This window comes from Solanum dulcamara, chromosome 7 (assembly GCF_947179165.1).
Source record: "Solanum dulcamara chromosome 7, daSolDulc1.2, whole genome shotgun sequence".
In the NCBI taxonomy this organism is placed as follows: domain Eukaryota; kingdom Viridiplantae; phylum Streptophyta; class Magnoliopsida; order Solanales; family Solanaceae; genus Solanum; species Solanum dulcamara.
The window spans coordinates 72,048,895-72,062,010 of record NC_077243.1 but is presented as its reverse complement, the minus strand read 5'-3'; the positions used below and the strand labels follow the sequence as shown (position 1 = coordinate 72,062,010).

The 13,116-nt window shown below is 33.3% G+C and overlaps 1 protein-coding gene and 1 non-coding gene across 2 annotated transcripts; one reads left to right on the top strand and one right to left on the bottom strand.

The window, feature by feature from the left end:
- The first annotated feature begins 4,760 nt into the window (after positions 1–4,760).
- TRNAT-AGU (transfer RNA threonine (anticodon AGU)) lies at positions 4,761–4,834 on the top strand. The gene has a single exon. It is a non-coding gene; the product is annotated as a tRNA-Thr (tRNA).
- A 200-nt stretch (positions 4,835–5,034) lies between these two features.
- On the bottom strand, positions 5,035–11,052 carry LOC129896567 (heptahelical transmembrane protein 4-like). The gene is made up of 4 exons (XM_055972502.1): positions 10,970–11,052; positions 9,694–9,977; positions 7,744–8,014; positions 5,035–6,096 (listed from the first exon to the last, which is right to left on the bottom strand). Exons 2-4 carry the CDS (start codon positions 9,972–9,974, stop codon positions 5,446–5,448), a joined length of 1,203 nt encoding a protein of 400 aa, XP_055828477.1. The 5' UTR covers positions 9,975–9,977; positions 10,970–11,052; the 3' UTR covers positions 5,035–5,445.
- Between the last annotated feature and the right edge of the window lie 2,064 nt (positions 11,053–13,116).

The following is a 13,116-nucleotide window of genomic DNA, read 5'->3' as shown; positions in this document are numbered from 1 at the left end:
GCAAGACAGTGAAGATCTTGAGCCTAAATCTGTCGAAGAATGTCGAAGAAGATATGATTGGCCAAAATGGCAAGAGGCAATTCAATCAGAATTAGACTCACTTGCTAAACATGATGTTTTTGGACATGTAGTCCAAACCCCTGATGATATAAAACTAGTTGGCTATAAATGAGTTTTTGTTCGAAAACAAAATAAAAGAAATAAACTTATGAGATACAAGGCACGCCTTATTGCACAAAAATTCTTTCAAAGACTCAGCATCGACTATGAAGAAACATATTCACCTGTTATGAATTCAATAACTTTTCGATATCTCATCGGTTTAGCTGTACATAAAAATTTTGAAATGCATCTAATGGATGTAGTTACAACTTATCTTTATGGTTCACTTGATAATGAAATTTATATGAAAATTCCAGAAGGATTAAAATTACTGAAGCATGTAATTCTAAGTCTCGGAAGATATTCTCAATTAGATTACAAAGATCATTGTATGGTCTAAAATAATCAGGGCATATGTGGTATAATCGTCTGAGTACTTGATAAATGAAGGTTATATAAATGATGTCATTTGTCCTTGTATTTTTATTAAGAAAACAAAATCAGAGTTTGTTATACTCGCAATTTATATTAATGACATAAATCTCATTGGAACTTCTGAAGAGGTGGAAAAGACAATTGAATATCTAAAGAAAGAATTTGAGATGAACGATCTTGAAAAGAAAAATTTATGTCTCGGTCTGCAAATTGAATATTTAGCAGATGAGCTCTTCATCCACCAATTTGCCTACGTTGAGAAACTTTTAAAACGATTTTACATGGACAAAGCATCTTCCTTAAGTACTCCAATGGTTGTTCGATTACTTAAAAAGGGCAGTCATGTGCATTTAAGCTCCCGCTATGCGCAAGGTCCGAGGAAGCACCCGACCACAAGGGTCTATTGTACGCAGCCTTACCTTACATTTCTGCTAGAGGCTATTTCCAAGGTTTGAACCCATGACCTCTTGGTCACATGGCAACAATTTTACCAGTTACTCCAAAGCTTCAAGGTTGTTCAATCACTTGAAGTGAATAAAAATTCAATCCAACCTCCAGAAGAGGATGAAGAACTATCTTGGTCTTGAAGTACCATAACTCAGTGCTATTGGTGCACTTATGTATCTTGCTAAAGCAACCAGACCTGATATAATATTTTCTGTTAATTTACTAACAAGGTATAGTTTTACTCCAACGCGAAGACATTGAAAAGGTGTCAAACATATTTTGCGATATCTAAAGGAGAGTGTTGATATGGGTCTATTTTATACTAACAAAGGTTGTGTAGACCTTGATGGTTATGCAGATGCAGGTTATTTATCGGATCCATAAATAGCTCAATCTCAAACAGGCTATATGTTCACATACAAAGGAACTGTTATATCATGATGATCTACGAAATAGTCCATTTTTGCTACTTTTTCAAATAATGCTGAGAGAATAGCGATTCATGAAGCAAGTAGAAAATATGTGTGGTTGAGATCAATGACAAAGTTCATCAAAGAAAGATGCAGCCTAAAGTATGATGTCAAAGTACCCACGGTTATGTTAGAAGACAATGTTGGTGCATAGCTCAATTAAAATGAGGCTTCATAAAAGGAGATAGAACGAAATACATTTTACCAAAATTATTTATCACACTCCGAAAGGGTACCCTAGGCGTGACCGACACTCAAAAACCATCTTTGGCCTCCGAGAGAACCACTTGGTCTTATCACTCATTCGTTCATCAACGGAAGACTTAAGTGAAAATAAGAATAATATGGGTTCGCCATCATCAATATCAAAGGAAAGAAATAATCCTTAGAAGAAGTAGTTTCAAAGGAGAACTACTCCGATTACATCATCAAACTCTATCTATAAAGCCTCTAACACTATTAGATGATGCTAATGACATGTCCATGACTACCTCAAAAGAAACATAATACTCAACAATAATAAAAGGATAAAGAGTTCCTACGAAAATAAGAAGGATTCACCAAATAGCTGAAAAGTAATGATCTTCAACGATGCGCTTGTTAAGGATATCTAACACTTATATCTGCATCATAAAATGATGCAGGTCAAATGAAGTCAGTACATGGAATGTACGAGTGTGTAAAATGGCAGGAAAGTAAAGACATATATCAAAAAACTCTTCTTAGGAAGACTCAACTCAGAACTCAACATCAATATGTAATGCAAGTTTAAAAATAATAATAAGCAATGCTTACTCAGTTGGGAGTTTCTCTAACCGACAACCATCACTTATGAGCTAGTGATGATACAACGAAGCGATGTCGTTGCCACATCCATCAAATACCTTGCCAGAGTAAAGGACATCACTATTTTGGATCCAATCATCAAAGTCCTCTTTTGGGGACTTAATAGGCATAGCCTCAATTCTGCGCTGACTATGTAGTTCTGGGGTTTGAGTCAATTAAACTCTTACCTAATTCGGTGATCAATACTACTTCCAAAATATGTACTCATATTAACATCATCATCTAGCCTTATTGGAATTTTATTTAAAATTTTCGAAATCATCTCATTACCTTTTCATCAATCATTACACTTCAAAACATCATTTACATCTCATCAAACTCAAAATATCATTTAATCAAATTCATTTAAACTCAATTCTTTTGCTCTTTCAAAACTCAATAAAATACATATATAGTATTAATTCAAATCACTATTTTTGTCAATGAATATTAAAAGCCAACATCTTTACTCAAAACACGCATAAAAATATTTATAAACATCAAATCAATCAGGATTCATGAAAAAGTAGCCACAAACAATAATTCCAATAATATGAAAGATAAAAATAATAATAATCTCAATGCATAAATATATCTAACTCAATTGAAGAATAATTAATTCATTTAGAATTCAAGATTAGGGTAAAACTCAACCATAACTCAATTACGATGAATTTAAATATTGGGCGCATGGACGAACTCAATCCAATGTTATGAATAGTCTTACATACCTGAAATTCGAAGTTTTACTCTGAATTGAAGAACTCAATGAACACTCTTGAACCCCTAGCCTTTTCTCCTTGCTGGAGCATTTTTGTGTACTATCCGGAGTATAAGAATCACCAAAATCGTATTTCTACACTACTAAAAATTAAAACTATATTTCAGAATGAGTAAAGAAGTCTATAGAGAGAAGAGACTAAAGAAGTCTATAGAGAGAAGAGTTCCTTGAAAAATCTTGATGAATAAAATGAGAAAATAAGGTGGTATTTATAGGTGTGGAGGAGGGACCTAACAATAAATAAAAATAATTTCAAAGGATGATTTTGATATTTCAATGGAAGATTGTGATGTAATGGATGATATCAAATGGAGGACTATTGATGTCATGGGTGATGTCAAATGGATCTAGATCTTTCCATGGTTGGTGAGATGAACTTTTTAAAACTGAATACCCTTTTCAGAGCTGCATTTGAACACGATAACTTCCTCATTAGGATTTGGTGTCTTTATATGAATTGTAGCTATAGAAGTCTACTTTCATGTCGTTCAAGAATCAACTGATTTGGTGCATCCTACAGTGAGATATAATATTTTTTCTACAAATACTTCATTTCATCACAACACTATGTCTTGTAAAAATTAATTTATTTGACCTACTTAGCCTTCGAATCTTAAGATATGGTCTTCATGAAAGTTGTAGGTACAGATATTGGAGTTATTCATAAATTTGAATCACATAAGTTGGACAATCCTATGAAAAGTTATTCCAAAAATACAAAAGCAGTATCATTTTCATCGACAATTGAAATACCACATACAACATTTTAAGGGGTGTTACATTATTCTTCACACATGATCTCTAGAAGAATTGTGATATTGATGTACAAAAAATTCATTCAAGTAATAATCTAGTAGATTTATTCACCAAATCTCTACCAACCTCAACTTTTGAAAAGATGGTACACAAGATTGGAATGCGAAAATTTAACCATCCGAATCGTGTCTTCATCAGGGGAAGTAGAATATGCGCTGCACTCTTTTTTTCTTAAACTAGGTTTTGTCTCACTGAATTTTTCTAGCAAGGTTTTTAATGAGCCAGCAATCAATGCGTATTGAGAATAACTATATATATTTGTTCTTTCACTAGAATTTTTCTTTTACATGGACATCCAAGGGCGAGTATTATAAAATAATAGTTAGTGGACGCTCCATTTAAAATGGAACCACTTAACGGCCAAGTTGTTTATGTAGCTCTCCTTTATCTCCTTGTAAATTTGTCTATAATTAGCCATGCATTCTCAGGAATGAAATACACACAAAAACAATTATCTCTCTTTCTCTTTCTGCCTTCCTTTCTTGTTAATTTGCTAATTTAGTTTGTTTTATAATAGATTATTATGTATAATGTATAATATTTGCTAGCAATTTATATTATTTAAAAAATTATGGTATAAAATAATTTTATATTAAAAAATTATAAAAGAAAATAATATGAATTATCTATGGTGAATGTTTTATGAAGAATTTTTTTTTATGAAATAAGATAATATAAATGAAATAAGAAATAATAATATAATAATAAAGAGAGAAAAATATTCTTTTTTGGTGTAAAATTCAGTGCAGTAAATTGGAGTTGATTTACACTAAAATAGTGCCGACACCAAATTTGGTGTTTGGGTTGGAGATGCCTCAAGGATTATGGCTGCAGTGGAATTTCATTTACGTTTATAAAAACACTCCACTATAAAGTATGCATCTGCTCTCGTAGCTCAGTTGGTTAGAGCACCCGTTTAGTAAGCGGGAGGTCTTGAGTTCGACTCTCAACGAGAGCAAATCAGTTTTTTATATTAAAATGCTTTCCTTTTTTATTCGTACAAACAGATGCTAAAATTGTTCACAAGCTTTTTGATAGTAAGTACTAAGGTTTAATATCATGAAATACATTTCTTAATACCGAACACCATCCGATAAAAAATTGCCCACATCGAATATTTACACTAAATCAATAAATATATACGACTATACAATAATATTACATAATCATGGTTGCTTAATAATATGTATTAACTTCATTAAATTACTTAACTATAAATTACATTAATTTGGTGTAAACATCCAATACAGGTAGGTAAGTATTTATCCTGAACATACCCATAGTCACAAGACTGAAGGATATTTTTGACCATTTTCCAAACCTAAAGCATGGGTTTCAATCTCTTACATTTTTAGTTCAAACACCAGGCGAATATATACCGCGCGTGTTGAATCACTATGAACAAATTTACTTTAAGATAGTTGCAAAATTAACCATTCTTGAAAATGGTTCAACAAAAAAGGGTTTGGACCTATCATCCACTTTGTTATATACATAAATAAATGATGCACCTAATAGGCCACAAATCAAAATCCTGAGGAACTCTTCTTCCCCTCTGGTGATTGATTCTTAGCAACCTTGTTGGTCACGCCATTTCAGGTAAACTAATCCGGCGCGATAATGTGTATAAGCTCCTGCTACTACAAATACATGAAATAGGTTGTGGCTGTGGCCAGCAATGTCAAATTTCCCCGGCATCCATCTTTCTGGAACTCTAAGGGAATAGACTAACGCTCCAACGCCGTAGAAGACACCCATCAAAACTTCATAACCAGTAGTATGCAGTGCCTCAGGTTGGTTCCAATAGAGAACCAACTTGTGCAGAATAGGTGCCACACCTGACATGCCCATCCCGAAAAATAAACCTGCTCGAAGGCTTCGAAATTTTGGCTTTTGAAACACAGGAAGGAGAGAAGCCAACATTGCGCCAATTCCCAGGACAGTAATAAAGCCCAGGTAGAGGTTCAGGAAGAAGGGGTAGCACATGAAGGAATAATAGACAGGAGGGTAAAATGAAGTTGATATCAAGGCAGCAATACCAGCATAGTCGAGCCTCAGCATTATGTACGATAAGCGCTCTGAATGGCAACAAAGTAAATGACATGTGCTGCTTGCTAATAAGCAAAACATTGCCCCACAAAGGAAGGCATAGAATGGCCACCGCGTTATAGGCTTCACCATCAATGGTACTATCATGTTCGCCACATCCTTCACACTACGCTGCACAAATTTGAAAATGGAGAAATATTAGTCGCCAAATGGTTTTATGTATGTATTCTAGTATTCATCAATAGATATCCACTACTAAAAGACTTCTGAAATTGTTCATTTGTTGTGAACCGGCATGTTCTTTAAGAAACATTCATGCAATCAGAATGCTAGTGATAGAGAACACCTATTCAGGGTGAAGAAACTTGAATCCAAGAAATTACCAGCAGATGAAAGTCGGAGAAAATGGAAGACACAAAAGGGTAACACTTGACTGGTGCCATTCAGTGGATCTACAATCTCGAGAATAGGAGAGAAAACTATACTGACCTAATCAAATTATTTCTGCTCTGATTAGCTTTTGTTGGGCAAGTAATAGGGTTACACCAATAGATATATTGACATTGTAATATCCATGATTGAAATCTAAATCTTGTTTTGTTAATTTTGGGAGGACAGTCATCACTATATTGCTCATCAGGGGTGGAGCTAGAACCTACAAAGTTCAAAGCATGGCTTGGCTAGAGGACACTTCGTAATGAAAATGATTAATATGTCGCTTTTAAGGTCAGTGTCCTTATGTCATATTAATATCACACAATTATTAGATAAGATCTTACATTCTGCTCACATGCAGACACTTTAAGATTGCTTGTGTCAATCCATTAACAAAGTACAAGGAATTTGTGTAAAGCAACAAACTTCGGAAACAGAGGCAGAGAGTGGAGACATGACATGAATTTGCTATACCACTTCAAGCAATGGAGATACGCACATTTAACACAAACGGATTAGACATATAAGGTGCAATGAACCCAATAATATTAAGTAATTCAATCAGGAAAATAAACTTGACATCAAGCCTTCTTCAAAGATTTAGGTACAAAGTAAATAAGTTGAAATACTAGTTATATAGAGACATCTCCTTCGGAAATCTACAGATGTCCCAGTATAAAAGTTTTCCCCTTTTCATGTCACACTACTTAAAACCAAGTGACAAATAATCCACTGGCATTCTAATTACGGAAAAACAAGGTCTTTTCACTATATATCAACATATTTCTTCATCTCTAGGTATAGGCTAAACAAGTATAAAAACCTCAAACTGAAGCTTTAAGAGAAGATAAGACATGCACAACTCAATGAAAATAACAAAACCCTATATGGATTTTGATCGTTCAAAGGAAACAGAGGTAATTGTACAGGTTTGAAACTGCAGCACATGTTTATCGGGCATGAAACAGCACTTTAGATTCCCTTTTCCCAAGAGTAAAGTGAAACTTTCTCATTTTGATCTTGATACAGAAGCTTAGAATATTAGAAAACGAAAGAAGTGGAATGAAACAAATCAGTGTAGCTTGAAAGCAGATAGAGTAGAATTCATTCGAGAGAGCTTTCAGCTGTGAATAAAAGGAATGAGAAATCAGTAATCTATGAACTAGTTTAATCTGCAATAAGAAATTATCAGTAAGCACAACTATATTCACCATTAATGACATAAATTGCAAATTGCAAGGCATCATCTGGGATCAAGAATATGAATCTAAACTAAAGAAAAAAAAGTATAGCATACATATAGCTGAACAATTATTGATGCTTAAGCTCAAAGGAAAGAGATCCCAAGTAGTAATTTTTCTAACAAAGAAGAGGGAAGCATACCAGAACACTAACATCTGTATGATTGCCGTGGGAAAATCGATCAGGTAGACAGTTCGACAGGAGTTGCAGCAAATGCTCTCGAAGTTTGTGCAAATCAGGCATATTTGGCAAAGAAGGAATACAGGGTAAAAGTTCTGCTGGTAATTTGTGTAGATCAATCTTCCTAAGCTTTTCAGGGAGATTTTGTAAAGTCTGAAGATCCACAATATCCGGGACCTTCACTGCAGTATAAATGGTCAGAACAAGGAAGAGAAGGAATCCTATCAAATGCCTGCAACAAACAGAGAAATCAAAATTCAATAAGGAATTATTCTTGGTTTTTTGGTTTTGCTCCTCGATTTAAACCAGGATGTTATGACAGAAGGATAAAATGGAAGACTAAATAAGCCCTAACAGTAGTAATAATTCCAGGGGGAAATTACATTGTCAAACCACATAGATAACTTGTATAAGCTACCGTCATAGATTATACAATTTGTTCAAGGATGTGAGAGGCCTTCCAGCACTCTTTCAGAAATCACAGTGAACTTTATTAGAAGATGTTTCTAGCTGTATTCTCCACGTACTGAACCCCCCTCTGCCTAATCTTTTAAGAACCAAGAAAAAGCATTTGACCAATTAAGTAGATCCCTTAAATAGGAATCTTATCCCTGGGAAAATAGTAGCCAATCATTAGTTATGCGAGAGGCAACAAAGTTATAACTATCTCTAGGCAAAGCCCTGTCCGAAAAGAAGAAGAAATTGACTACCTTCCAAGCCATGAAATCTTCATCTTTAGACAAACAGAAATTTCACAGCAAAATCATTTCTGATTAATATTATAGTCATTTACAGAAACTAACTTGAAAACTACCACTACTTGGTAAAATTTCACATTCTCATACCTAAGTACAAGGATAAAACACAATGAATAATGCCTTATTATAGAAGCTATAGATTTGGAAACACCCAGAGAGACGAGCTTGAAACCATCTTGCCAATAACTATCCTAAGTATGACTACCCAAGAGGAGATACGTATAATGAAGCTAATTTGGTCCTGCCTCATCTGACCCATTCTTTTTTCCCAACGTACCCACAAACCTATAAAATTGGTATAAGCTCGTGGACAATGCTATTTATCTCAGTCAAATGATTACTCGATGGAGTAACCACCCAGTTGCGGAATATTTTATCCTTGAAAAAGTTCTGTATTGGAATTCCAAAATATCCTTGATTAACCACTCCATAAAAAGTAGTGGATGAGGAACTGAGTGACATCATCTTAATATATGCAACGTGTATTTTCCATTAACAAAGCGAGCCTCAGAGCTTCCTGAGAGACTTTGCATAAACAGTTTCAGATTCAATGCCTCTACCTATATTATGCACAATGGAACATCATTTCTTCTGCAAAATTACCATGATTAAGTGTGATTGACATAAACGAAAAGCTCCAAGTTCAGAGAACCGGCCAAGTTAATAATTGCAAGAACATCTCTCAGAGAAAAGCATCATCGTGTATTTTAATGCATGCTTGTCTTAATCGAGCTAGAGTTGAGCTGGAATCAGTTTGGAAGAGTGATACTAAGTTGAATTTGAGCTGGTAGCTAAGGAGTTAGGTAACCATTGTGCATTCAGTTATTTAGTGGAAAGTCAGTTACACGTACGAATTAGTTGGAAATTGAAGTTAACTAAGGGAACTACAATATCTTCATTTGGTATTAATGTGTGATCTCCCTCTTCTTCCTATTCAATTTTTTGAGTTAGTTTCTCCGATAGGTTCTCAGCTAACCTTCATATCTTTCGAATCATTGAGTTTCCTGTTTGATTTGAATTCACATTTCTTCTTTCTTTCTTCATAGAATGTTTAAAATCAAGAAAGCCAGATAAAGTTCCTAACTTGTTTACCACAAGCTATATAATATGAGGCACAGAGGTACTATAGAAAGTGAAGAGTGGGAATTCTTACGTCCAAATATTGAGGGTTTCATTGTGAATTGTAAAAACACTGAGTAAAGCCTGCTTCACAGGCCACTCGGACCGGTAATGACCAAGAATGAATTCATTGTCTTTCAAATAGCCAGGCAAAGAATGATACTCCACCAGCTGGTACTTCACCTTCTTCCACGATCTCTTTCGCTTTCCTTCCTTTGAGTTTGAATCATGCAATGGTTGAGTTTCATATGAACCACCAGCATTTAAGGCCTCTTCAAGTTTTTCCATATCGCTACCCATCTTCCGTTTAACCATTAACTGTCAAATATCAAACAATACATGAAAAAAAATTGAAAAAACTAAATGAACACATAGATGAAGAAACTGACATATTATCACACAGATGCATCAAAGATAGAACTTTGAATCGAAAGAAAATACTCCAACAACATCTTCGGTATTCTCCAGGAATTTCTGTCAATATTCAAAATGCATCTTTATTTTAGCCTAGATTATTATATTTTCTAGTTGGTGTTCCTGCTTGTTGCTACTGTCATCTTTTTCATTTGTTTTAAGCCGAAGGTTCTATTAGAAACATCCTCCCTACCTTGTCAAGGTAGGATAAGGTCTGCATACACACAACCCCAGAGTCCACTTGTGAGATTACTCTGGATTTGTTGTTGTATTCAAAATGCATTTCATCACCAATTTGTTTCGAGGCAATTTTATTAGTATTATTATTATTATCATTCAAGCACCCGATGTCCGGGACATGACCTGACTAATCCAAATTCGTGCAGTAAAAAGCCCATTATGGGGTTGTAGTCCTCCGTGCTAAAGAGGACTCTATTAGCTCAAACCCGAAACATATGGTTAAAGTAAGAAAAATCTTTACCATTACACCATATCTTCCCATGGTTTTACAAGGAGAATTCCAATTTGTAGTACTTTCATGTAGTTTTTTGTATTAATTGGAAAGAACAAATTAATCTGAGTTTAAAAGTTGATCAAATGGGCAATCTTAGTAGTTAAGTCATTATCTGAATTTTCACTTTATTGGCGAGGTAGGATTCTCCACTACCTTGTAATCTCCTCTCCCATTCTCCTTCCCTTTCCCCCAATTTTTCAACCAACAAAACAAAATGATCAAAATTTTTGACATTAAATAAACCAAAAAAGAAGGAATACCCAATAAAATTGAGACAAAAGGGTAGAATTGTACGCATTTATGAATCACAAATTTTCATACATAAAAGCAATATCCAGTTACATGAATTGAAGAAAAAAAATTAATGAAGAATGAAATTTACCTGGAAGAATGGGAAAAAGACTTTGAAAAATGGCGATGCAGATAATTGGACGAATACATGTTGGTATCAAACTTCTTGGGAAAATTAGCAGGTTGTTTGAGAGTTGAATAAAGGATAAGGGATTTGTATTTTTTATTTTTTTTTATAAATATTTAATTAGGGGTTAATTATTAAGAATTGAGATTGATTTGAAATATTTATAAATTTAGGATAAAAAATTAAAATATTAAAACTTATAATAAAAATCCTAAATTTATTCATTTCCTTCATGTTTTGTAAATGATCTTTTCTGTCTCTTCTCTTTTCTTTTTCTTCATTCTCTTCATTTTTTTAAATTCTGTTCTCCTTTTCCCTCCTCTCCTCTCTTCTCTTCTCTTCTCTTCTCTTCTCTTTTCTTTTCTCCATTTTTTAAACGCTCTTGTTCCTTTTCCCTTTCATCTTTTTCTTCCTTAACTTCTTTGCCTTTTTTCTTCGTTTTTCCCTTTCTTTTCAAACTTTTTGTGTTTTCATCTTCTTCTTCTTCGGATGTTGTCATCCTTATTTTTTTCTTTACTCCGATTTGATTGTGAAAATTATAAAAAAAAATTGATGAAAAGAGAAGAGAAGAGAAGGGAGGGTATGTTGTTTATATAAACAGGAGTTGTTCAAGCAATCAAGAGATGTTGTTTAAACAACCCTAAGTTGTTAAGTTCAAATAACAAAAGTTGTTTAAACAACCAAAAATTATTTAAACAACCAAAAGTTGTTTAGTTCAAATAACCAGAAGATATTTAAATAACCCTAAGTTGTTTAGTTCAAACAACAAAAGTTGTTTAGTTCAAACAACAGAAGTTGTTTAAACAACCAAAAGTTGTTTAGTTCAAACAACCAGAAGATATTTTAAACTACCCTAAGTTGTTTAGGTGTTTTTTATGATTCTTTAGTTAAAACAATGAGAATATTTTAAATATCAGCTAGTTGTTCGGAGAAATATGAAAATATTTGTTAATTGTTTTGGAGATCAAGATATGAAAACATTTGCTAGTTGTTTAGACAAATGTTTAAACATCGGCGTTTGGAAGGCTGGAATGTGTTGAGATTGAAAAAAAAAAGATATGGAAGAGGACGAAGATGAATGTGGGAAGCTGCTGCTGCTGCTCCCGCTGAAAAAAATGAGCAGATTTTCTGAAAATTGTTTGTTGCCCTTTTGGCTAAACAACCCTCTTATATGTTGGGCCTGTTTGTAAATAACAAATTTTTGGGGTGTATAAAAATATTTTTTAAAAAATTAGCATAACCTATTAATACCTAATTATACTAGAGTTCCTTTTACCCAATTTTTAAAACTTGTGTCCTATATCCTCAAATAAATAACTTAAAAGTCTCTTTTAATTAAAATCCCCATGATTCTTCCAGAGAAAAACTTCCTTAACGTCGACAATGGAAAAATATAAAATATATGAATCTAAATATGCATTGTCATTTAATATTTTGCCTTTCAAAATTAATTTCTTTAATTTTTATCCTTCGGAATTTTAAATAACAAAAAAATAATATTTCTGACAACAAAATAAGACGGAAGGTATTGAATAACAAATTAGTATAATATGAGTATATATTTTTCCTGTTAAATTCAAAGGTAAAATTTAAATACCTTTTCAAGAAGTTGGGTCTAATTATATTTCCACATAAATCAATGTGGTGGGATGATTGAAATTCCTCCACTTTCAATTTGAGGTTTCAGATTTGAGTTTTTAAAAATAGAAAAATCTTATTGAAAATGCCGCCTCTAAAAATGGACCCTTCAATGTGCTAATTTGAATTTCTTGAACCCTAATATGAATACTAAACATATGATAAATTGCTTTGAAAGATCTTATTTTTGTTAAAGAACAAGTGGGGTGGTTGTCCAGTTTGATTACTTTTTCTTGTAAGTGGGCAAGTTGCCTATTTGTGTCCATCATTATTTTTGTCTATAAATTATATACTTTGCAATGTAAAATGATTATATACAGAAAGAAAAAAAGACGAATACATCTCTCAATTTTCTCTTTCTTTTCTCTTACTTTCTCCTCTTTATTTTGTTAAGTTAGTGTGTTTTATAACACGTTATCAGCACAAATTTTTAATTTTTTTCAGATAAATTAATTTCTATATTAGGTATATCT

Bases quoted from the DNA above. Each gene is read 5' to 3' on its own strand.
- LOC129896567 (XM_055972502.1), bottom strand. From the start codon at position 9,974: ATGGTTAAACGGAAGATGGGTAGCGATATGGAAAAACTTGAAGAGGCC. The intron at 8,015-9,693 runs GTAAGAATTCCC...TGTTTGTTGCAG, and splicing joins GAAACCCTCAATATTTGGAC to GCATTTGATAGGATTCCTTC. The intron at 6,097-7,743 runs GTATGCTTCCCT...AAATTTGTGCAG, and splicing joins ATACAGATGTTAGTGTTCTG to CGTAGTGTGAAGGATGTGGC.